We start from the raw sequence: 24,516 nt of genomic DNA on the forward strand, positions 1-24,516 counted from the left end.
CGGATGGGTCGAGAACAAGAGGACATTGATTTAAGCTGAATGCAAAAGAACTGAAGGTGAGATGAGGATAAATATTTTCACACAGTAAGTGGTTAGAGTCTGGAATGCACTGCCTAAGAATATGGTGGAGGCACAATTCAATCTTGGTTTTCAAAAGAGAGTTGGATAATTAACTGAAGAGAAAACTTCTACAGGGCTGCAGGAAAAAGGCGAATGAGACTACCTGAGTTTCTCTTGCAGAGAGGAAGCACAAACGCGTTGGGCTGAATGGCCTTATTCCATGCAAACCATTCTCTTTTTATGTTCGCGTAAGAAGGTGGCCAGGGCCTAAGTTTAGCCTCTTATCAGAAAGAAGGGACCTCTGACAGAGCAATACTTCCTATAACTGTACTGGAGTGTGGTATTACAAATTATGTGTGATTATTATTATGTTTCTGGAGTGAAATTTGAACCCCCGAGGAATGGGTTATATTTTCAGAGTCCAGGCGGTGTGATCATGATATCATGGAACAATGATATTGGGAAGGTACATTGATGATTTCTTAAGTCAAAACAGTAGTTTATTTACATTGAGCAGTAGAACTTCACTGCCATTCTCCAGGCTTATTAACTTGACGGTGAATTGACGAGGTGTTAGCATTGCTTTCATTATGTTACTCTAAGTTTTCAGAATTGCTTTATTATTATCACTTCTGAGTAACGAGGTGAGAGAGCCGTCACTGAGGCAACTATGTAGAATCATAGCACATCTACCAATATATATATAAAATGAAAGAATTTTAGTTAAATTTTAAAAACATTTTCCAAAGTTATTTTTAGAAGTTTCTTTTTGCTGAGGAATGAATTCTTTACAAATACAACTAACAAACAGCAAAATCACAGGCAGTTCTTTAATATTTGAAATTATGCCTTGAGGTCAATCTGACCAAAGTTCTATAAAAATTGAACATTATTTCTCTGCTTGTCGATTTGATTCCTCTAGAAATGAACTCCAATGCTTTATTTGCAAACCACTGAACTTGATTAATATTTCTTTGAATAGATAAGGTTTCCCCAGAAGGTGAATGTGCTCAGGTGAGCATCAAAGCAGAGATAGCAATGGAGCAACGCAGAAAGCAGCATCTACAGGAAGTGCAAGACCTTAAAATACAATTAGAAACAAAGGCAAGAGACTTCAATTTTTTTATTTATTCCTCTTGCTAGTAAAGTTAGAAAGAAAGAATCATAGAAACCCTACAGTACAGAAAGAGGCCATTCAGCCCATCGAGTCTGCACCGACCACAATCCCACCCAGGCCCGACCCCCATATCCCAACATATTTTACCCGCTAATCCCTCTAATCTACACATCCCAGGACACTAAGGGGCAATTTTAGCATGGCCAATCTGGATGAGGGTATAGTTGGGTGGATTAGCAAATTTGCTGATGACACCAAAGTCGGTGGTGTGGTAGACAGTGAGGAAGGGTGTCGTAGTTTGCAGGAAGACTTAGACAGGTTGCAAAGTTGGGCCGAGAGGTGGCGGATGGAGTTTAATGCGGAGAAGTGTGAGGTAATTCACTTTGGTAGGAATAACAGATGTGTTGAGTATAGGGCTAACGGGAGGACTTTGAATAGTGTGGAGGAGCAGAGGGATCTAGGTGTATGTGTGCATAGATCCCTGAAAGTTGGGAATCAAGTAGATAAGGTTGTTAAGAAGGCATATGGTGTCTTGGCGTTTATTGGTAGGGGGATTGAATTTAGGAGTCGTAGCGTTATGTTGCAACTGTACACAACTCTGGTGCGGCCGCACTTGGAGTACTGTGTGCAGTTCTGGTCCCCACATTACAGGAAGGATGTGGAGGCTTTGGAGAGGGTGCAGAGGAGGTTTACCAGGATGTTGCCTGGTATGGAGGGGAGATCCTATGAGGAGAGGCTGAGGGATTTGGGATTGTTTTCGCTGGAAAGGCGGCGGCTAAGAGGGGATCTTATTGAGACATATAAGATGATTAGAGGTTTAGATAGGGTGGATAGTGATAGCCTTTTTCCTCTGATGGAGAAATCCAGCACGAGGGGGCATGGCTTTAAATTGAGGGGGGGTAGTTATAGAACCGATGTCAGGGGTAGGTTCTTTACCCAGAGGGTGGTGAGGGATTGGAATGCCCTGCCAGCATCAGTAGTAAATGCGCCTAGTTTGGGGGCGTTTAAGAGATCCGTAGATAGGTTCATGGACGAAAAGAAATTGGTTTAGGTTGGAGGGTCACAGTTTTTTTTTTTAACTGGTCGGTGCAACATCGTGGGCCGAAGGGCCTGTTCTGCGCTGTAATGTTCTATGTTCTATGTTCTAATCAACCTAACCCGCACATCTTTGGACTGTGGGAGGAAACCGGAGCACCCGGAGGAAACCGACGCAGACACGAGGCGAATGTGCAAACTCCACACAGAGAGTGACCCAAGCCGGGAATTGAACCCAGGACCCTGGAGCTGTGAAGCAGCAGTGCTAACCACTGTGCTACCGTGCCCCCCTCAGTTATTGCGCATTATCCTTAACCACGTGACAAGTTCCAGGGGATTTATTTATAATCACCTGAGTGTGCAGAAAAAACCCCAAACTTAACACACAGCTTGGTGAAATCTCCTACTGAAGTCAGCAATGTTGAGGGATAATGGGAAAGCATCTAGAAAAAAAACTTTTTATACTTGGAGCAATCTTACCAAAACAAATTCAAAGTGTTGAACAAATGTGAAAATGGGAGTGAATCGTGCCAATATTTTGGGTAGTTAAAAATCCAACCTTGCCACACTGAGCAAAAAATGAAACAAAATCTGTTTCCCACGAGCAGGGGAGGGGGCTGGGCCGAAACTCACCAAAAGCCGTTAACTCATAGCAAAGTGCGCAATCGCTCATGCGCAAATCTCTCTGTACAGCAGCACAGAACAGAGGGATCTGTCACTGCCTCCACCCCTCTATCGCTGGGCTCCATGATCTTGCCAATTTTTCATCTGTCTCACGATCTTACTGGCTTGCCCCACCCATTGACCGGCAGGACGAGAAGGTACGATCACCCCCTCAGAGTTAGCAGAAAAGTTGAAATACTTGGGTGTTCATTACTTTAGTCTAATTCTGCCACATTGCGTCGTGAATTACACTTATTCTTTGTGTTTAAAATTGCAGCACTGCTGAAGTACAAGGTGGAATAATGTTGCTCTTATTTTGCAGGTAAATTATTATGAGAGAGAAATTGAACTGATGAAGAAGAACTTTGAGAAAGAGAGGAAGTACGTTGAGCAAAGCTTTAAGGTTGAAATCAGTGAACTGGAGGATCAACGGATGACCGGGGAGCAGGAAATGGAGAGACTGCAGGGTGTAGTGCACGAGCTTCGTGTTCAACAGCAACAAGCAGAAGCAAGGCAGGAAGAGGCAATCACCGTTCTGCTAAAGGAACATGAAGCGGTGAAGGTGAGCCTGCAAGAAGAGCTGAGGAAAGAGCAGACACAGAATTTGAAATACAAAATGGAGGAGCTTAAGAAGGATGGAGAGTTGACTAAAATGTTTGAAACATGGGCTAAACCAAAGTTAGCATTACAAATGCAGGAACTAGAAAAGAAGTTTGAGTGGGAGAGGACAGAACAGCAGCAGGCCTTTGCCAAGGACAATTCTGAATTGGAGCAACGGTTAACGAAGGAGAAGCTTCAAATGGAGAAAGAGCTGAAACTCCAACATCAGAAGGAGCTGCAGCAACTGAGGTAGGGAGAGCCTAACAGTGCCGTTTACAATAATCACAGGCACATTATTGGGTGGAAATGAGAACTGGGGTTTAATATATCTGGGTAGCTGTCAGCTGTAGCTCAATTGGTAAAATTCTCATGTCTGAGTCAGCATCTCCCAAACCTTGAAGAACAAGGTGCTTGGGAACACCCTCATCTCCACCCTCGGTTTCCACTTGATGTATCTTAATCTAATCATCTAAACTAATCATCGCTGGGTCAAAATCCTGAAACTCCCAACCTAACAGCAATATCGGAGCAGATAAGAACAGAATAAATAGGAGCAGGAGTAGGCCACTCTGCCCATTGAGCCTAACCTGCCATTCAGTTAGCTCATGGCTGAACTTCTATCTCAGCTACACCTGCCTGTATAATCTCCATATCCTTGATCTGTTACTATTACTATCCAAAAATCTATCACTTCCTCTTTTGAGTATACTCAATGGCTGAGTAAGGGATTCCAAAGATTTGCAAGACTCTTGTCTGAATCAATTTCTCCTTATCTCTGTTCTAAGTGGCTGATATCCTAATTCTGTGATCCCCCTCCCCAGTTCTAAACTCCCCAGCCAGAAGGAACTGTAACTATGCCATTCTGACCACAGCAGTTCAAGAAAGCTCAGCACGAATGGGCAAGAAATGCTGGCCTCACTAGCAACATCCATACCCTAGGAATGAAAAAGGTTAATGATCTGCAGGTTGCTAACGATTGGCCAGTTAGAAGTTTTTTGTTATTGTTCTCCTCTCCACTGTCTGGGGAGTTTCAGGTGAGATGTTAAACCAAAGCCCTATCTTCCCTTGCAAGTAGACACAGAAAATCGCACACCACCATTGTGAAAAAATAGGGCCTTGCTCTGTTGTCTTGGCCATTATATATCCCTCAACCAACACCTAATATAGATTATCTGGTGATTATCTGATTGCTACTTGTGGGATCTTGCTTTTCACAAATTGCCTGCTGCATTTCTTACATTACAAGAGTGACCACACTTCATTAGTACTTGATTGGCAGTAATGAGCTTTGGGATTTTTAAAAAAATTCATGCGACATAGGCATGGCTAGCCTGCATTTATTGCCCATCCCTCGTCACCCTTGAATCAAGTGCCATGCCAAGCCACTTCAGAGGGTAGTTGAGAGTCAACCACATTGCTGTGGCTCTGGAGTCTCATGTCAGCCAGATCGGGTAAGGACGGCAGATTTCATTCCCTAAAGGACATTAGTGAACTAGATGGGTTTTTACGATAATTGGCAATGATTTCATGGTCATCAGTAGATGCTTAATTCCCGATATATATTTTTTAAAATTCAAATTCCACCATACAGGGATTTGAACCCGGGTCCCAGAACATTAGTTGAGTTTCTGGATTAATTTTTCAATGATAATACCACTAGGCCATCACCTCCCCTATATGCCCTGAGGTTGTAAATGACGTTAGGTAAATGCAAATATCTTCTCAGTACTAAGGTCATGTGAGGTTACAGAGGGACAGGGGGTACTAGGGTACAGTAAATCTAAGCCTGTATCGTACTGGTCCAGTGGGGCCTGAGGTCGCAGCTTGAAACCAGTAAAATCTGCGAACTGTCACTCAAAACTGACTCCCGCTAGAATAGTGAAAGTCATGGAATCATTTAAGAATTTATTGGATGTTGTGGAGCAGGAACTGGGCTCGTGATGAGTTCCTGCTCTGCTTGTAAGAACTTAATCTCCTGAAGGGCACTGGGAATAATGGAAATAATTGTTTTGAGGATTGTTTCAAGCAGTTTAATGAAAAGTATTTAAATGTCTTTAGGAAGGCAACACGAGATGAATCTAACCTGAGGTTGTCACTTTTGGAAGTCGACCATGTTGCGTTAAACCAAAAGTATCAGTCTGAGAAAAGCGAGCTGATCCAGAGATACGACTTGAAAATTGAGGAGTTGTTGAGACAGCAGAGCCAAAAGAAAAGTCAGTGGGAATCCCAAGTTCAGGCGCTTTGCAATGAGGCCAAGAAAGAGAAGCTGAGCCTGCAGGAGAAAATGCAGGAGGAACAAGCTGAGATCTGTAGAACGTTTGCAATAGAGAGGGAAGAAATGGAAACCAAGTACAAAGAGCAAATACACAGTCTTAGCTCTGACAGCGAGAGTTTAAAGGCTCAGATAAAAGAGCTTAGGCATGTGGTGAATGCGGGGCATCTAACCCATCAGGATGAAAAACTCACCGGGGACAACTCATGCCTTTGCCGTGCCAATTCCTCAACCAATGAAGAGTTTTCTGCACTGATGAAGAAAAAGGAAGAGGACATATTGAGTTTGAAACAGCAAAGAGATGAGATGGAAATAAGACTGAGGCAAGTAATGGATGAGTCTGAGAGAAAGGAGCAGGGACTTGAAAATGAGTCCAGGAAGCTGCGGAGGTTAGTAGCTAAACTGGAGGCGGGGGCTGAAGCCGAGAAGAAGTACAGGTTTGTCATAATTATCTTCGAATCGCTAATGACCACATTACTACTGCTACTAATCACAAGAATTGCATCCTAATTCCTGAACTGACAGCTAACCTTCCGTTAATCAAAATCAAGCATGCAAACTTTGTTTTCTTTTTGTCGACAATTAAATTGAATTCTTCATCTGCATCCGATCAAGAATGATATTTCTGCAATTTCGCAAGTTTTGCCTTTTCTGTGCAATTGTGCTAAGCTGCATCTAATTTGCAAATTTTCATTTGGTCACTTCCTACCTTTCTCAAGTGTACATTGGACCTCTTTATCTATGTCTATTGCTCTTGCAGTGGACTAGCAGGGGAGGAGAGTTAATTGTACTGTGATTGGAAACTCTGCCTGTAAAGAGCAAGCGGCTCCGGTTCAAGATGAAAATGCACCTCAAAGACAACGTGTTATTGAATTTGAAGGAACTCTTGTTTGGATGTTGAGAGTTTCAGCTGCACTTGTGCGTCAGCTGCTCCAGTCCATGAGAAGCATCTACTAATCTCTGTTGAAGTCTCAATTATTTTTGGCCTCTTTGCAATGTCTGATCAGCCTTATAATGGGTCTTGGTGGGTTCAAACTGACATTAGTCGATGTGTGGATTAATGGATTCATACTTGCTATTTTAAGATGACGCAAGCCTAGTAAAATAAATGGGCAAGGCATGGAATGGTACAGCAGAGCAGGAAGTTATTTGTGCCTATACTAACTAGTTCTTTGAAAGAGCTATCCAGTTGGTCCCAGTCCCCATAGACCTGCAAATTCTTTAGTTTGCATTCAGTTCCCTTTTAAAAGTAACTGTCAATTTTCTCCCCCATGCTTTCAGGTGGTGGATTCCAGATCATAGTAACTTATTGCCTTTAAAACAAAGTCTTTGTCGCCTTTCTAAAACACACCCACGATTTCAGCCAAATAATGCTAGAATTATCAAGTTTTAACTTGATTTATGGAACGTCTGTGTTACCTTGGTGATGGTGGTAAACATACTAAAAGCATGGAAAATATTTCTGCATGTCTGATCTGATCATTATGTCTTTCACTCCTTTGTAATCCTTGCATTCTGCGGACCATCTTGTGATTAATGTTGGGACAGATTGAATTTTTTGCAATGTAAAGGCCAACATTTACTTACTCCTTTAAAGATGTTGTACTTGGAGCACTTCCTGAAATTCTCTAGAGAATAGCTGCAGTTATTTGACAAGCATAATATATTCCTCAGATATGAGTCTGAAATGCTTTCTGAAGAAAACTCTTCCTTGAAAAGAAAAATGGTGAGGTTTCATCAGGAGTTCCAGGATCTGGAGGGCCAAGTTAATGAACAAAGGTAAGTTGGATGGTGCTTTAGAAGCTTTGCACAATGCTTTGGTTTTGGATTGCTTTCTGTGACTGGACTTCCTTTAAGTAAACCATTTGTGTTGTACAGAAAACAAGTGGAACAGTTGAAAAATGAAAAAGAGTGCAAACTGAGGGAATTTGAGGAACTTCAGAAACGGGTAAGGATTTGAATTTAGGGGAGGGTTGTTTAGGAATGCTGTTTTGGGCTAGATCAAAGTATGGTTTCGCCAAGGTGATTTGATAATAAAAGGATGTCTTTGGATGGAATTTTCCATTTTTGAGGTGGGGGGTGGTACAAGATGCACTGCAGCTGCTCACCGAGGTTCCTTCGGTAGCACCTTCCAAACCCATGACTTCTACAGTCTAGAAGAATAAGGGCAGCAGATGCAAGGGCACACCAGCATCTGTAAGTTTCCTTCTAAGTCGCACAACATCCTGACCTACAGAGATGGTGCTGCTCCTACACCACCACCGAATCCAAATCCTGGGATTCCCTCCCTAATAGCCAGATAGTAGTTATACCTGGCAGCATTGGTTTAGGAAAGTGGTCCACCCATTACCTTCACACAGGCAATTAAGGATAGGCAATAAATGCTGGCCTAGTCAGCAATGCCCACATTGCACGAATGAATTTTTAAAAAAGTCCTTGGTGATTTGTGCCTTCACTGTTTGGTTTATCTTGTCCGTTCCTAAAGGGTAAGAATTTACCATATTTTCAGATTAAAGAGAAAAAAGTGTGAAAACTTTCTTGTATAATGTGATATCACCTCAATAAATATTATTCTTTTGCATCCATCTTGTCTAGAACAAACAGTATGTGGCTGAAATTGCCCAGCTAAATAGCAAGAATCTACAGCTGAGTGATCAGAACTCCCAATTCAGTGCCAAGGTGGACGCTAATCAGAACAGCATTCGGTTGCTTCACACAAGACTAGCTGAACTTTCCCAGCAGAAGGATGAGGTGGTCTGTGTAACCAGACAACTTCAGGAGACCTCCAGCAGATTGGAGAAGGAGCACGTCCAGCAACAATCTGTGTGGGAAAGGGAGAAACAGCTCATGGAACAGGAACTGCAGGAAACTAAGGAAAAGGTACGGCATCTTCCTTCTTCATTTTGAGATGATAAGAAAGAACTTGCATTTATGTACAGCTTTCACAATCTCAGGACATCCCAAAGTATTGTAAAGCCAATTAAATGCTTCTGAAGTGCAGTCACTGTTGTAATGTAGGGGAATGTGCACATAACAGACTCACAAACATCAATGAAATAAATGGTTAGATCATGTGTTTTTAGCAATGTTGATTAAGGGACAAATGTTGGCCAGGACAAAATGGTACGAGGCCTGCTCTTGGCAATGCAGCACTTGTTCAGGACACTGCCAAGCTGGATTTTTTCCCTCCTTTTGAATGGACCAAAGAAAATGTAAATATTTGGCTTTCTGATTATCTAATTGCTCTAATGCCACCATAATAAGTACCCTGTAAGGTTCCTGCATGAACCTGATATTAGGTTAGAACTCTGGTGTGCTTGGCTAGTCATAACAGATTTAAAAAATAAGAATGAGGGGGGAGAGATACAAAAGGGTGCAAAGGGGCAATTGTTTTTGGCACAGAGGGTGGCGAGTGTCTGGAACAAGCTGCCAGAGATAGTAGTAGAGGTGGGTACAATTTTGTCTTTTAAAAAGCATTTAGACAGTTACACGGGTAAGATGGGTATAGAAGGATATGGACCAAATGTGGGCAATTGGGACTAGCTTAGTGGTTTAAAAAAAAAGGGTGGTATGGGCCAGTTGGGCTGAAGGGCCTGTTTCCATGCTGTAAACCTCTATAACTCTATGAATGTAATTACATAATGAATAAATGGCAAACAGAAAAAAATTGATTGGATTCTAAATAAACTATTCACGCTCCATAAATGGATTACACACTTCCGATGTACAGAGCTTGGAGATGCTGCTCCTTTCATTCATTTAGATGCTGATTTTGGTCCTTCTACTAAATGGAGATTCGTATTATCAGGTGTTTGTGTCAACAGTCCCATCCATGCTCAATGTTTGCTCTCTTGTCCCTGAGACAGGAGGTTGTGGAATCAAGTCCCACTCCAGAAACCTGAGCACAAATTCTATCCTGAAACTTCAGCAAAGAATTGAAGGAATGCTGCACTGTCAGAGACGTTATTTAAAGATGACACATTAAGCTGAGGGCCCTCTTAAAGTGAGAGTAAGAGACTCTATGGCATTAATTTGACAAAGAGTGGAGGAGCTCACCTGGTCGATATTTGTCCCTCAACTAACGTCACTAAAACATACTGGGTGGAATTCTCCCAAAAAATTCTAAGTGTCAAATTCGCAGGAAAACTGGAGTAATTCACGCTGGTTTTTTCAGTGGGATTTCAGACTAGAATCTCCCACACTCTGTGCCCTGCAGATGCCACCAGCGTGAATATCATTAGATTTCAGGGGGCGGGGAGGCCCATTCCCACCCGGGAGGCTGAAACCAGAGGGCCTCTGTGCATGCGCAGTGGCCCCGTACTCTCAGCCTGCTTGATCGCTGCCCGATTGCACCCCCCTTCACTCTGGTGGGGTTGTTCCGATAGTTCCCCGAAAGTGGGGAGCTACTGTAAACCCCACTGGAGTGAAACATTCTGGCGGAGCGGGAGAGGCTAGCAGGCCTGGAGAATTCAGTCCCGGGCCCGCTAATTACATTTAAATAACATTAAAATAACTTACCTTGTCTTCCCGCCAGTTTCCAGCACGGATCTGACGATGCCAGAAACCCAGCACTGGATGCACGCGCGGTGGGAACACATGTGCGAATCCTGCGCATGCCCCAGACACACGATTCTCCCACCTTGCTGCGCTAGATAATTGGCTTAGCGGGGTGGGAGAATCGCCCCACTATCTAGTCATTCGATCATTAGTGCTAAGAGGACCTTGCAGTGTGCAAGTTGGCTGCCACGTTTCCCTACATTACAACAATGAATACATTTCAAAAGTATTAGTGTAAAGTGTTTCAAAACACCCTGAAGTCATGAAAGGTGCTATATAAATGCAGGTTCCTTTTTTCTTTGTTACTTAAATTATAGTTGCTTCTGAATTTTATTGGAATGCCATTTTTTTTTAGCCTTTACAATAGTTTCATTGTATGAATTGTTTTTGCAATTCTTGGAACTATTTTTGAACTCCTGCAGGCCTCCTTGTCCTTGAGCACATTGAAGGTCACAGGTCTTACTGTCCCCCATGGTCATCTTATCTCTCTCCACTGAATCTAGTGTTACAACCAGGTGAGGATGAGTACAAGGACACTCCCCCACTCCTTGGCTGATTGTAACACTTCTTTTTGAAATTCATATGGATGAATGTGCCAATTCACTGTGACTATTTACATGCTGATTGCAATTAACTCAGTTCAGCAGGCTTTCTTGCATTTAAATGAGTAAAGGATTAGTTTTTTTGTGCTAAAACTAAAGTAAAGCTATAAAAATATCAGAAAAGTCTCAGTTGTCACAACACACAGACTCGCACACTCTCTCACACACACTCACTCTTGCACATGCACTTGCACACACACACAAAAGGCTAGTATATAAAGAGTTCACTGATTATCAATCCTTCATTGTTGTTTCTGGCTGAGGCAGTTCTTAAAGCGGTAATCTTGTTTTTATTCTCTGGAAACACTTCTTTCAAATTTGAAGTCTTCTTTAGAATTCCTTTGCTGCTGTCCATAGTCTGAAAAAAAAACAGGTAGGGTTCATTTTAATTGAAAGCAAGAGAGGCAAACGGCTTTGTTGCTGTATTTATATGTCCCTTCTGTAGACTGCCTCAAAGCCACCTGGGCTTTACAATAATATACTTTCGAATATCATGGTTTTGGTCATATGGCGACTGGCCATTTATTGAAAACAATTGATAGTCTATGCATGTTAGCAGTTTCCACCTCTCATGGTCAAAACCATCTACATACAATAGAGGAAGATAAGTGGTCATTGGCACTTCCCTGGTGCATGATCCGTGAATTCTCCTTTGTTAACCGAAAGTCCCGGAGACAGACAATCTGAAACCTTACTGTCCTTCCTTTTTTGGAGTAAATCCTGACCAGGGCAGAAGTAACATTCCACAAGGATGTAATCTAGCATGTTCATTGTAATCCACTTTCAGTGGCTTCCATAAACCTGGCCAGCTTGTAGTCCAAAACCTCAGGTGACCTGTGGCAGCCATCTTAAGTCGGTGTCCTTGTTTTAACAGCTGAAACTGCCTTTTTAAAAATGTTCCATATGAGAGTCCAGCAGATGAAATAGAAATTTCAGCCTCCACCCTACTCCCTCGCTCCAGTGTAGTCTGTTAATATGTAGGTGTATAAGTGGTATGGTAGTTAGGCTACAGAAGACCTGGATGAATGGTTCACAGATGTGAGTTCAGTTTCCATCAGAGCAGGTGAAAAGTGTGAAATCTATTCTAAAATTCTAGAAACAAAAACCTGGTATCAGTAAAAGTGACGTGAAACTATTGTAATGTCACAAAAACCCAGCTAGTTTACTCATGTACTTCCATTGAAGGAGATCTGCTGTGCTTACCTGATTTAATTTACTTGCACCTCCAGTTCCACACCAACTTGGTTGACTGTTAACTATCCTGTGAAATGGCTTACCTTGCCCTTCAGTTGTATTATAATTTTAGGGCAACTAGGGATGGGTAACACCCCTTATTCAAAGGATAACAAAAAGTGAAACTTGGAAATCATTTATCGAGGAAAAAGAATTGCTTTCTAATTTTACAGTTACAAATGTGCAACATTGCTACCTGGTGTCTTTTCATTTTCCCGATAAGTGCCTCTTTTTCAAGAATATGTTTTAAGAAACGGTGATCACGTTTCATTAAAGAGGTTTACCCATTGGAGTTTATTTTGGCCAATCAGTTCCCAGACATGTGCTGAAACCCGTTTGCTTTAAGTTGCTGAGAATTCCACACCCTCCTGTGTAGTGTTTCCAGAAGACCAGACTTATCAAATTTTTCACTATCCTTGAACAAGATTTGTTATACTTTGATTCCAGTACAATCAATGTCCTGAAATAATTCCTTCTTGAAATATTAAGACAGTTCTCTGTTCTGAAATTTATTGTATTTTTTGGTGGATTAAGGGACAGATTGATTGATGCCTAATAAAGTATTTTAGTATCTTATTCTGTGATTGGAATGGGAGAACCTTACAGTTTTTCTTTTCCACTGACATTTTGTTTCCTGTCACTTCCTTCCTTGCTGATTGAGATGGAAGAACTTGGTTAGTTTTGGCTGGCATCTGCCAACCGTGAGTTAACAGTGACATATGGGTTAATAAAGGCACTGCCAATTTTATCTGCTTTCTCCTTCACTTTGAACACCTCAACAATAATATGACCCAGCGTTAGTTAACTTTAAAAAATAGAATTATGGAGTACAAGACAAACTGAAGAAATAATTCTAAATCATAGAATCCCTACAGTGCTGAAGGAGAATTATCAGAAACTAATTAAACTCCCGACACATTTTTAAAGGTTGGATCATTGTAATGGAATGGGCTAATTACATTTAGAGATGTTCTCTTTATGTTTTATGCATGTGGATATCCGTTTATAATTTTAATTGCTTGCATTCTAAAAAGGTTTTCACTTACTGCCATAGCTCAGGTTTCACTGCAAGTAAATGGGTTAATCATCAAAAACTTTTAGAATGTCCTTCACTATTTTTAGTGCCCTGTCCATTTCTTTGCTTCACCTCCTCTGCAGTGATTCTCCGAACTAACATTTTGGGTGTGAGTTCAGCAATATCATGTTCTCGGCACAAAGCCTCCTTCAGTTGCTTTCATACTGCAACCCTGATTCTCTGGCTCAAGCTCTGTCAAGCAACGCTGTGCTTGGTGACAGAATCTGTACTAAATGCGTCCAGTAATTGAAATGCTTTTGTTAACAAAAATAACTGAATGGTCATGGTCACTCCTGAATTGGATTCCTCTAATAGCTATAGTAACAACTGAGGGACAAAACTTGTTTTCCTATTGTGGCTTTTAAAATTACCTTTTACTTGCACATGTGCAAATAAAATATATTTTGAACCTCATCCCATCCTCTATGTGCTGTAGTAAAGGCCAAATTAGATAGAGCTGAGGGACTGTTTAATATTAAGATTTTTTAAAAGATAGATGTAGATGAGGTGTTTTCACTTTTCAGGGAATGCAAACTAGTTTTGCACTCTGAAACTCTTTGCCACAGAAGGCTGTGGAGGCCAGGTCATTGAGTGTCTTTAAGACAGTGATAGATAAGTTCTTGATTAATAAGGGGATCAGGGGTTATGGGGAAAAGGCAGGAGAATGGGGATGAGAAAAATATCAGCCATGATTGAATGGCGGAGCAGACTCGATGGGCCGAGTGGCCTAATTCTGCCCCTGTGTCTTGTGGTCTAAAGTTTTAAAGTTTATTTATTAGTGTCACAAGTAGGCTTACGTTAACACTGTAATGAAGTTACTGTGAAAATCCCCTAATCGCCACACTCTGGCACCTGTTCGGGTACACTGAGGGAGAACTTAGTGTGGCCAATGCACCTAACCAGCACATCTTTCGGACTGTGGGAGGAAACCGGAGTACCCGGAGGAAACCCACGCAGACACGGGGAGAACGGGCAGACTCCGCACAGACAGTGACCCAAGCCGGGACTCGAACCTGGGTCCCTGGCGCTGTGAGGCAACAGTGCTAACCACTGTGCCATATGGGTCATAAATATAGGATAGTCATTAAATCAGTAAGGAATTCGCGGACAACTACTTTATTCAGGGAGTGGTGAGAATGTGAAACAGTGACCACAGGAAGTGGCTAATGGAGATGGCATAGATGCACTAAAAGAAAATCAGATAAAACACACGAGGGTAAAAAAAATCGATAAAATATTATGCTTGAAGGTGAGAGGAGGCTCATGTGAAGCATAAACATTAGCACAGGTGCTGGAATGGATGGCATATTTTTATCCTGTAAATTCTATGTACAAATCAGTTCGAAGCCTTTAAAATAATTTGCAGACAGTTGAAAGAATCAGCAAAATCGAGTCCTATAACTAGTGTCTCCAAGTACCCCCACCCCACTATTTACAATGAGATATGCATCTTTTGTTTAAAATAAACTGTAAATTCAAACATGTATAACCTGTGCTCCAATGTACTTTGTTTGTGATAAAGCTTTGGGAATGTCTGATGTAAAAGCAAAGCACCATATTTTCGCTTTACCCAACCGAGTTTTCAGTTGAAGGTGCAACATTTGTGCAGCTTATTTGCAGCATTCTGTTGCAGTGCAGGACTTGATGTGAGACATTAGGATCATTATAGTTTAAATTCAAATTGAATTTCAAAGTTTCATGTTTTTTAAAATTTCATGTGCAAGAATCTAATAGAATTTTTTACTGACAAGTCTTGGTTACTATCTCTGATTCCCAACTCGTTCTTAATCACTGGTCCTATTGTTTCTGCTTATTTTTATTGACTTCATTCATTACTAATATTTATGTTCTCTGAATTTCCATTGAGCATCACTTTTTTTTTCAACGTTTAATATGTTTTACATTTTGTTCTCTCTCTTCCCTCTCCCATCAAGTTATTAGATTTAGATTCAGTGACTAAAGAGACAAATGCACTAAGGACTGAGAAACAGAGCTTGTCACAGCCCTTGCATGAGGCCAAAGAGAAGGTATTAACATTACCATGTAAAAATTGTATATCATTCAGTTATATGGTGCACAAACTGTTTATCGTTCAGTAATTATGGCCCTTGTACAAACTGTTTACCAGTTGTCCTGGTCTAATATTTCTGATCTAACTAAACATTCAACATGCTCTTCTTGTGTCTTAGTAATTGATGCAGCAAATGAACTAGAGATACTGACAATAAGACAGTGGAGTTGATGTAGAAGTTCAATAATGATCTGTTCAATGGCAAAACAGGCTAGAGAGAGGCTGAATAGTTCTCTCCTACTCCTATTTCTTGTGTTTTTAAAGTCTCCATCTAAAATCTGTAATCTCCACTTCAAAGTTACAATTAGTACAATTCCTTGTGTTAAATAAGGGAAAATCAGCCAATATTCCCACTCTCGAATATTGTTGGAAGTCCTTACGTGGGCAAGATATAACTTGATCATGGCACCTCACAATGAAGATAAATGGTCACCACTTGCCTTTTAGGCTCACATGTAAGGCATACAAACAAACAATTTCAGCATTTCCAGAAGAGGAAGAAAGGATATGCAACTGCAGGTTGTCCAAAACAGAACAAATGCAAATTGGGCCAAATCCAGCAATCTGTTTTGGTTCAAGGAAAGGGCTGAGTATGCCTTTGGACAATTTTTGATATACTTTTGAAGCTTATTGATGCTTTGATTTACAAATTTAACCACAGTGTGTGTTGGCAAGCGGAGGGAAGGAGAAATAGTGACTTAATCCAAAAATATTTTTATCACATCTTTGCCTAGATGGTAAGCAAACTTAAAAAAAGAGATTTTATCTCGAGCACTTCAAAACTTTGAGCTCCTGTGCATTGTCGATTGCAGTAAAACAAGTTACGCGGGGGTGGGGGGGTGGAGGAATAGCAAATGCACAAGTTTTCTAATCACACATACTGACCCAAATTCAGATGAAGAACCTAGAATTGAGTTTGGAGCGAGCACATTCTGAACTAGACTATCTGAAGCTTGAACTCCAAGGAAAGCAACAGGAGAACCTATCACTGGCACAGGAGATGGGATCTGTTACGAAGTCATTGCAAGAAGCGAAGGACGAGGTATTGTATTTGCTTGTTAATTGGAGTACAGCTATGGTACTGAGCAGTGACGTTAACCACCTTACTTTCTGGATAATAGTATCATTGCAGTTACAACTTTTAAATAGATTTATGTGATATTTGTTTATTAGTCACAAGTAAGGCTCCACTGCAATGAAGTTACTGTGAAATTCCCCTAGTCGCCACAGTCTGGCGCTGGTTTGGGTCAATGCACCTAACGAGCATGTCTTTCAGAATGTGGGAGGAAACCGGAGCATCCGGAGGAAACCCACACAGACACAGGGAGAACGTGCAAACTCCACACAGACAGTGACCCAATCTGGGAGTCGAACCCAGGTCCCTGGTGCTGTGAAGCAGCAGTGCTAACCACTGTGCTACCGTGTCGCCGTAAATGAGTCTGGATTCAGAGCGGTGTGATTTGTGCATCTGAGATTGCAACACCAAGATCACGCAGACAAGGGGAGAATGTGCAAACTCCGCACAGTCACCCCAGGCTGGAATTGAACCTGGGTCCCTGGCGTTGTGAGGCAGCAGTGCTAACCACTGTGCCACCATGCCTCCCCATTTATGTAAGAATAAATGTCAGTGGTTGTGGGAGGTATAAAACTGCTCAATAAAGATGCTATAGAAATATTTTCATGCTAAAATGTCTGCTTAAATTGAATTAAATTTCAGTGTAGGTCAGAACGCCTTTTTGGCTCCACAGTGAAATTTTGCAGTCAACTAGGCAGCTGGAGGGGTTGACAATTATTTTTAAACTGAGCAATGATTAGTTGGGAAAACATAATAACTTCCCTTACTTCCAAGTCAGGCCGGTACAATGCTTTATTCCTCAAAGCATGGTACCAGTTGTTTTTAATATAAATTGAACTTAGAATTTACAACAAACGCAAGTGTGCCTTTCTAAATGGAACAGTGGGAAGTTAATGGATAGTTGCCAATTGCTACTACACAAATCTATTTGTTTTTCAGCTCGTGTCTTGATTTACTTTCATGAACCAACTGATTAGGTGATGGGATTTAGTTGAGCAATGTTGTGGGATGTTTTACAGGTTGGACTGGAATTAGTCTACAGTATAGCTAGTCTCTGTGGGACCTGCATATATGCTGATTTCTTATCTTTATGACCACAGTTTGCCTGTCATTTCATTTGATGCCTTGTCAATTTATAATGGTATATTGTGATTATAAAGTAGCCTGACAAAACCCCAAGTTTGGAAGGACAAAATCTTAATCAAAATCTATATTAATGAACATATGTCCAATATGTTAGTGTACTATTATGCACATATTATTGAAATGTTGTTGATGTGACTGTACCAGATCAACCAAATGCATATCCTGGAGACTGAATTGGAGTCTATGCGAAAGGGATGTCAGACTTTACAAGACAAGCAAGTAAAACGGGAAGCTGGTCTGATGGAATCTCAGGAACAGGTACACGCCCCTCCTTTAAAGTCCTCCTTAAAACCCACCTCTTTGACCGGTACCCTGTTTCTGTCCGATAACATTCCTGTGGAACATTTTTCTGTATTAAAGACTGCATATAAATACAAGATGTTGTTGATATAATGTGTGTGTGATTGAATGCAAGTTACTGTATGTATTTTATTTTGAGCTTTTCTGTTTTTTTAAAAATAAGAAAGGTATTCAACATCTTATATTTTAGAAATGACAAAAATGGGAAAACATCAATGCTTAGATTATAACAAAAGAATCAAAGAACAAAGAACAATACAGCACAGGAACAGGCCCTTCGGCCCTCCAAGCCCGCGCCGCTCCCCGGTCCAGGATTGAATCCTGAATCCAGGATCCCCGCCCAAATTCCCAGCCTATCTACATACCAATATCCTATCCACCGAGCTGTCCCTCACAGCTACGATGCTTTGTTCATTACAACCTATTAACTCACCCCCACCTCCCCATTCCAGACCATGTGATCTCCAGGGAGAGGCGAAAACCCAGAGTGAAAAACCCCAGGGCCAATATGGGGAAAAAAAATCTGGGAAATTCCTCACCGACCCCCTGAGGCGATCGAAACGAGTCCAGAAGATCACAATGGCCCTGATCGGAAAATGCTTCCCGACCCTAGTCATTTCCACTTCCACGAACACCATATGAATTCCCTGCCCCCGAGACAGGTTCCCAACCATCCGCAGTCTCGCTCTGTACTGGCACCAGCAAGATGATCATAGAATGAAGCCTTGAAACGAGAAACAAGGAACAATTAGCCCGCGCCGCTCCCTGGTCCAAACTAGACCACTCTTTTGTATCCCTCCATTCCCACTCCGTTCATATAGCTGTCTAGATAAGTCTTAAACGTTCCCAGTATGTCCGCCTCCACCACCTTGCCCGGCAACACATTCCAGGCCCCCACGACCCTCTGTGTGAAATATGTCCTTCTGATATCTGTGTTAAACCTCCCCCCCTTCACCTTGAACCTATGACCCCTCGTGAACGTCACCACCGACCCGGGGAAAAGCTTCCCACCGTTCACCCTATCTATGCCTTTCATAATTTTATACACCTCTATTAAGTCTCCCCTCATCCTCCGTCTTTCCAAGGAGAACAACCCCAGTTTCCCCAATCTCTCCTCATAACCAAGCCCCTCCATACCAGGCAACATCCTGGTAAACCTCCTCTGTACTCTCTCCAAAGCCTCCACGTCCTTCTGGTAGTGTGGCGACCAGAACTGGACGCAGTATTCCAAATGCAGCCGAACCAACGTTCTATACATCTGCAACATCAGACCCCAACTTTTATACTCTATGCCCCGTCCTATAAAGGCAAGCATGCCATATGCCTTCTTCACCACCTTCTCCACCTGTGACGTCACCTTCAAAGATCTGTGGACTTGCACACCCAGGTCCCTCTGCGTCTCTACACCCTTTATGGTTCTTCCATTTATCGTGTAGCTCCTCCCTACATTATTCCCACCAAAATGCATCACTTCGCATTTATCAGGATTGAACTCCATCTGCCATTTCCTTGCCCAAATTTCCAGCCTATCTATATCCTTCTGTAGCCTCTGACAATGTTCCTCACTATCTGCAAGTCCTGCCAGTTTTGTGTCGTCCGCAAACTTACTGATCACCCCAGTTACTCCTTCTTCCAGATCATTTATATAAATCACAAACAGCAGAGGTCCCAATACAGAGCCCTGCGGTACACCACTAGTCACAGGCTTCCAGCCGGAAAAAGACCCTTCCACTACCACCCTCTGTCTTCTATGACCAAGCCAGTTCTCCACCCATCTAGCCACCTCCCCCTTTATCCCATGAGATCCAACCTTTTTCACTAGCCTACCATGAGGGACTTTGTCAAACGCTTTACTAAAGTCCATATAGACAACATCCACGGCCCTTCCTTCGTCAACCATTTTGGTCACTTCTTCAAAAAACACCACCAGGTTAGTGAGGCATGACCTCCCTCTCACAAAACCATGTTGACTATCGTTAATGAGTTTATTCCTTTCTAAATGCCCATACATCCTATCTTTAAGAATCTTCTCCAACAACTTCCCCACCACGGACGTCAAGCTCACCGGCCTATAATTACCCGGGTTATCCTTCCTACCCTTCTTAAATAACGGGACCACATTGGCTATCCTCCAATCCTCTGGGACCTCACCTGTGTCCAGTGACGAGACAAAGATTTGCGTCAGAGGCCCAACGATTTCACCTCTCGTCTCCCTGAGCAGCCTTGGATAGATTCCATCAGGCCCTGGGGATTTGTCAGTCTTTATATTCTCTAACAAACCTAACACTTCCTCCTTTGTAATGGAGATTTTCTCCAACGGTTCAACACTCCCCTCCGAGACACTCCCAGTCAACACATCCCTCTCCTTTGTGAATACCGACGCAAAGTATTCATTTAGGATCTCCCCTACCTCTTTGGGCTCCAAGCATAAGTCCCCACTTTTGTCCCTGAGAGGTCCGATTTTTTCCCTTACAACCCTTTTGTTCCTAACGTATGAATAAAATGCCTTGGGATTCTCCTTAATCCTGTCTGCCAAGAACATTTCGTGACCCCTTTTTGCTCTTCTAATTCCCCGTTTGAGTATTTTCCTACTTTCATTGTACTCCTCCAGCGCTCCCTCCGTTTTTAGCTGCTTGGACCTAACATACGCCTCTCTTTTCCTTTTGACCAGTCCCTCAATTTCCCTGGTTATCCACGGTTCTGTAATCCTACCCTTCCTATCCTTCTTTTTTACCGGCACATGCTTGTCCTGTAGCCCTAACAACCGTTCCTTAAAAGACTCCCACATACCAGATGTGGATTTACCCTCAAACAGCCTCTCCCAATCAAGAGCTGCCAATTTCTGCCTGATCCCAATAAAGTTAGCCTTCCCCCAATCCAACACCTTACCCTTGGGACACCACTCATCCTTTTCCATCACTATCCTAAAGCTAACAGAATTGTGGTCACTATTTGCCACATGTTCCCCAACCAAAACTTTGAAGACCTGACCGGGCTCATTCCCCAGTACCAGGTCCAGTATAGCCCCCTCTCTAGTTGGGCTGTCCACATATTGTTCCAACGAACCCTCCTGTACACATTTTACAAATTCCTCCCCATCCAGAGTCCTATCAGTTCATCTTGCACAACAAGGACGTATTAGTTGAATAACAAATTTACTTTCCATTTTGCTTTTTCTTGAATGGTAGCATTGATACAATAAGACCGTAAGACATAAGAGCAGAAGTAGACCATTTTTTTCCGAAGTGTTGAGTGGACTTGAAACTGGGAAAGTTTCAGATCCATCTTTTGGGCACGTTTTCAGGCCCCCTCCGTACACACGCTGCCTGCAAAAAATATCAGCAAGCCTGTTGCTCGCTGTAGAAATCTGTGGGTGGAACTTAACGCACCTGAATCCCTGCAGAGGGAGGTAGTGAACATGTGCAGGTCTCTGTTGCTGCACATGCGCATTAGCAGTAGCAGGAGTCTGACAGAAAAGAGAGAACTGTCAGGGCCCTGCTAGTGCAGGCAGCCTGAAGCAGCTCCCCCCATCCCCCCCCCCCCCCCCACCCCGCCCCTGCAATTGCGGGGGCCCATGGCCCAGGATGCAGCCCCCGCCGATCGTGGCCCCGCTGTCCTCCCCCCACCAATTGCTGCAGAGTGGCAATAGAACCCTCTCCCATCGATCACTGCAGAGTGGCAGTGGACCCCCATTAGCCCCACTCCCTGGCACTGCCCAGTGGGCATTGCCCCAGGTGTCAGGGTGGCATTGTCAGTCTGGTACTGCCCAAGGGGCACCAAACCCTTGCCCACGGCCTCCCTGGGGGTCTCAATGGCCTCTGGTTCCGTCGGCGAGGCCAAGTTGACTGCTCCCCATTCATGGGAAGCATGTCTATTCCTCGCCAGCACGAACCTTTCCTGGCAAGGTCATAAAGGGGGCCAAGCCCGGACCATTGAGTGCCGGGCTCACTAAGCAGATGTTAAACAACATTACAATAAATTTGAATGCATTAACCTGCCTCTCGCCCATTTCCGACGAGAGGCCGACTGCACTGGAAATCCGGCACTCATTAAATAGCGCCATTCGTGAAAACTGGCGCCAATTGCACTAAGCGTTTTACCCCCACTTTATCACCGTGTTGCGCCTGAAAACGGGCACAACGCGATGGTAAAATCGGCCCCTCAGAATCTGAATCACCATTCACTGAGATCATGACCGATCTGATGATAGTTCACATCAAACAAGTTATTTTACTTCTGGATACCTGCCCACTTTCTGTGACTACATTCAGTGTCTGATTTGATGAGCTCTATTTTAGTCTGCAAGATCTCTATCTCAATCAACTAAGATTTGGAGTTTGGTCTCTGTTGCACAGTTGATTTGGATTTGCCAAGCCAACTAGCCAATTTATTAAAGGAACCTTTTTTCAGAAGTGATATGAGGATAAGAACTCAAGATCTTCAGCGCTTGCTTTAAACAGGGAAAGGACATTGCAGTTACATGAGACCTGTATTTAACTTAATAACCATGTTGTCGATGTATTGAGTTGCACTTTTAGTTGGATCGAGGGCGAATGGTGTAAACATTCTTCCAGCTGCTAGATGATCCTTTGGGTTCCACTTTCCATAAACTTAAGCTCAACTCAATTGTTACTCTGAACAAGTCCCATTCACCTGATATCTGTGAGTCTGCTGATTCACATTGGCTCCTGGTCTGCTACTGCCTCATTTTTAAAACTTTCCTCCTCACGTCAATATTCCTCTGTGACCTTTTCTAACCCTGACTCTATAGCTGGCTCAAGTGCAACTGCAATGCTAATTCCCTCTCTAAACCTCTTTTTCTCCCTTTAAGACACTCCTTAAAACCTAACTCTTTAACCAAGCTTTTGATCACCCCACTTAATTATTCTTTCTTTGGATCAAGTCAGATGTTGGCTGGTTATGCTTCTGTGAAGTGTTCTGGGATGTTTTACCATGTTAGAGGTGCTGTTTAAATGCAAGTTGTTGTTAAATGCTATTCCACCTGTGGAGGGTTCAGATTACACCCTGCACAAACAGAATGAGGTTTTGAATATCCCTTGATGCTATTGCAGAGCTGCCATTCATTCCCATGGCCAGTATCTGCCAGTTAGTGCTGTGCTATCAGCTGTTACTGGTCAGGAAATGAATGATGGCTTTGGAATGAAAAGGATCCAGTTTGTATAGAGGGAAGCACTCTTTGTCTAGTTCTGTGCCTCGAAGCCTGGTTTCAATTTTCAATGTTGAATGTCATCTTGGATGAGGGGGAAGAAGCAAGTTTTGTTAGATTTTTGGTTTTATGTTAAAGAACGAACCTTTATTTATATCATGCCCTCCATGGCCTACAGACACCCCAAAGTACTTTACAGCCAATTAAATGTAGAGTTAATGTTTATGTTAATTAGCCAGTGATGTTAATAATGATGTGAGCATGACATGCGATCAGATGACCAAGGGACTCTGAATGGACAGCTCACAAAACAGTCTGTGTAAAGAGAGTAATGTTTCTTACTATGCAGTCTTAGTTATAAGTAATTGTAAGTACGTAGGCTGTATTAAGTTTTTTTTTAAACCATGTCCAAGTTGCTTTTGGTGGTAAGAGGAACCTCATTCAGCCCAAAATCAATATGGAGCAAAGGATGACGATCCAAACCATTAAACACTTGTGAAGTATAGTCACTGTTGTCATGCGGAAAACATGGGGCTAATTTGACAAGATCGCAAAAACAGCAAAGTTGTAATAATCAGATCATTTGTTTTTAAAGCGATGTTAGTAGGATAAATATTGCCAGGACACCTGGGAGAACTCCTTTGGTCTTCTTCAAAACAGTGCTTGTGCGATCTTTTATGTCCACCTAGGAGGCAGATGGGAGTCTCAGTTTTACATCTCAATTGAAAGGTGGCACCTCTGACAGTGCACTCCCACAGGACTGGGATTATCAGCCTTGATTATGGTTACAAATCTGATATTGTATGCAGGGGACATAATAGAAAATACTTTGTATTAAACTTCCAAAAAGAACATTCTTCTTTCAAGGTTTATAACCAAAAAGAAAATTTTGTGAAGTGATAGTAGCAATTGATTACTGTAACAAAATGGTCAGTACTCCTTCATTTCCCATGCCCTGAAGAATTGCAACATTGAGAACTGATTTCTTCATGAAGCCCCAAAAATTGCAAATTGTGTATCATTAGATTAAGATTTTACAGTTTGCCATACCACTTGTTGCAGTTTGGATCTGAGATCCAGAGCAATTTACGTGTGGCAAACCAAAGATAGCTTCTGATTTCTGACAGAATGGCAAAACAGTGTTGCAAGTCCACAGATTTTAGGCTAAAGTACAAATTGTTTATTATGGGAAAGAAATATGCATGGAAGGAAATACAAGCAGGGTTTGTATACAGTAAATGGCAGAACCCTTAAGAGTATTGATAGGCAAAGAGATCTGGGTGTACAGGTACACAGGTCACTGAAAGTGGCAATGCAGGTGGAGAAGGTAGTCAAGAAGGCATCCGGCATGCTTGCCTTCATCGGCCGGGGTATTGAGTTTAAAAATTGGCAAGTCATGTTGCAGCTTTATAGAACCTTAATTAGGCTGCACTTGGAATATAGTGTTCAATTCTGGTCGCCACACTACCAGAAGGATGTGGAGACTTTGGAGAGAGTACAGAAAAGATTTACCAGGATGTTGCCTGGTATGGAGAGCATCAGC

General features: G+C 42.4%; 1 protein-coding gene across 1 annotated transcript in view; it reads left to right on the plus strand.

Moving 5' to 3' along the window:
• The window catches only part of ninl (ninein-like), a 132,453-nt gene that overhangs the window by 101,180 nt on the left and 6,757 nt on the right, over positions 1-24,516 (plus strand). The window contains exons 15-23 of the mRNA XM_078230189.1: positions 1,043-1,164; positions 3,198-3,724; positions 5,534-6,184; positions 7,422-7,526; positions 7,626-7,695; positions 8,343-8,627; positions 15,149-15,241; positions 16,181-16,327; positions 17,651-17,764. Of these exons, the coding sequence (XP_078086315.1) occupies positions 1,043-1,164; positions 3,198-3,724; positions 5,534-6,184; positions 7,422-7,526; positions 7,626-7,695; positions 8,343-8,627; positions 15,149-15,241; positions 16,181-16,327; positions 17,651-17,764 (2,114 nt within the window). The remainder of the gene's footprint in view (positions 1-1,042; positions 1,165-3,197; positions 3,725-5,533; positions 6,185-7,421; positions 7,527-7,625; positions 7,696-8,342; positions 8,628-15,148; positions 15,242-16,180; positions 16,328-17,650; positions 17,765-24,516) is intronic.

The sequence above is a fragment of the Mustelus asterias genome, chromosome 15 (assembly GCF_964213995.1).
Source record: "Mustelus asterias chromosome 15, sMusAst1.hap1.1, whole genome shotgun sequence".
NCBI lineage: Eukaryota > Metazoa > Chordata > Chondrichthyes > Carcharhiniformes > Triakidae > Mustelus > Mustelus asterias.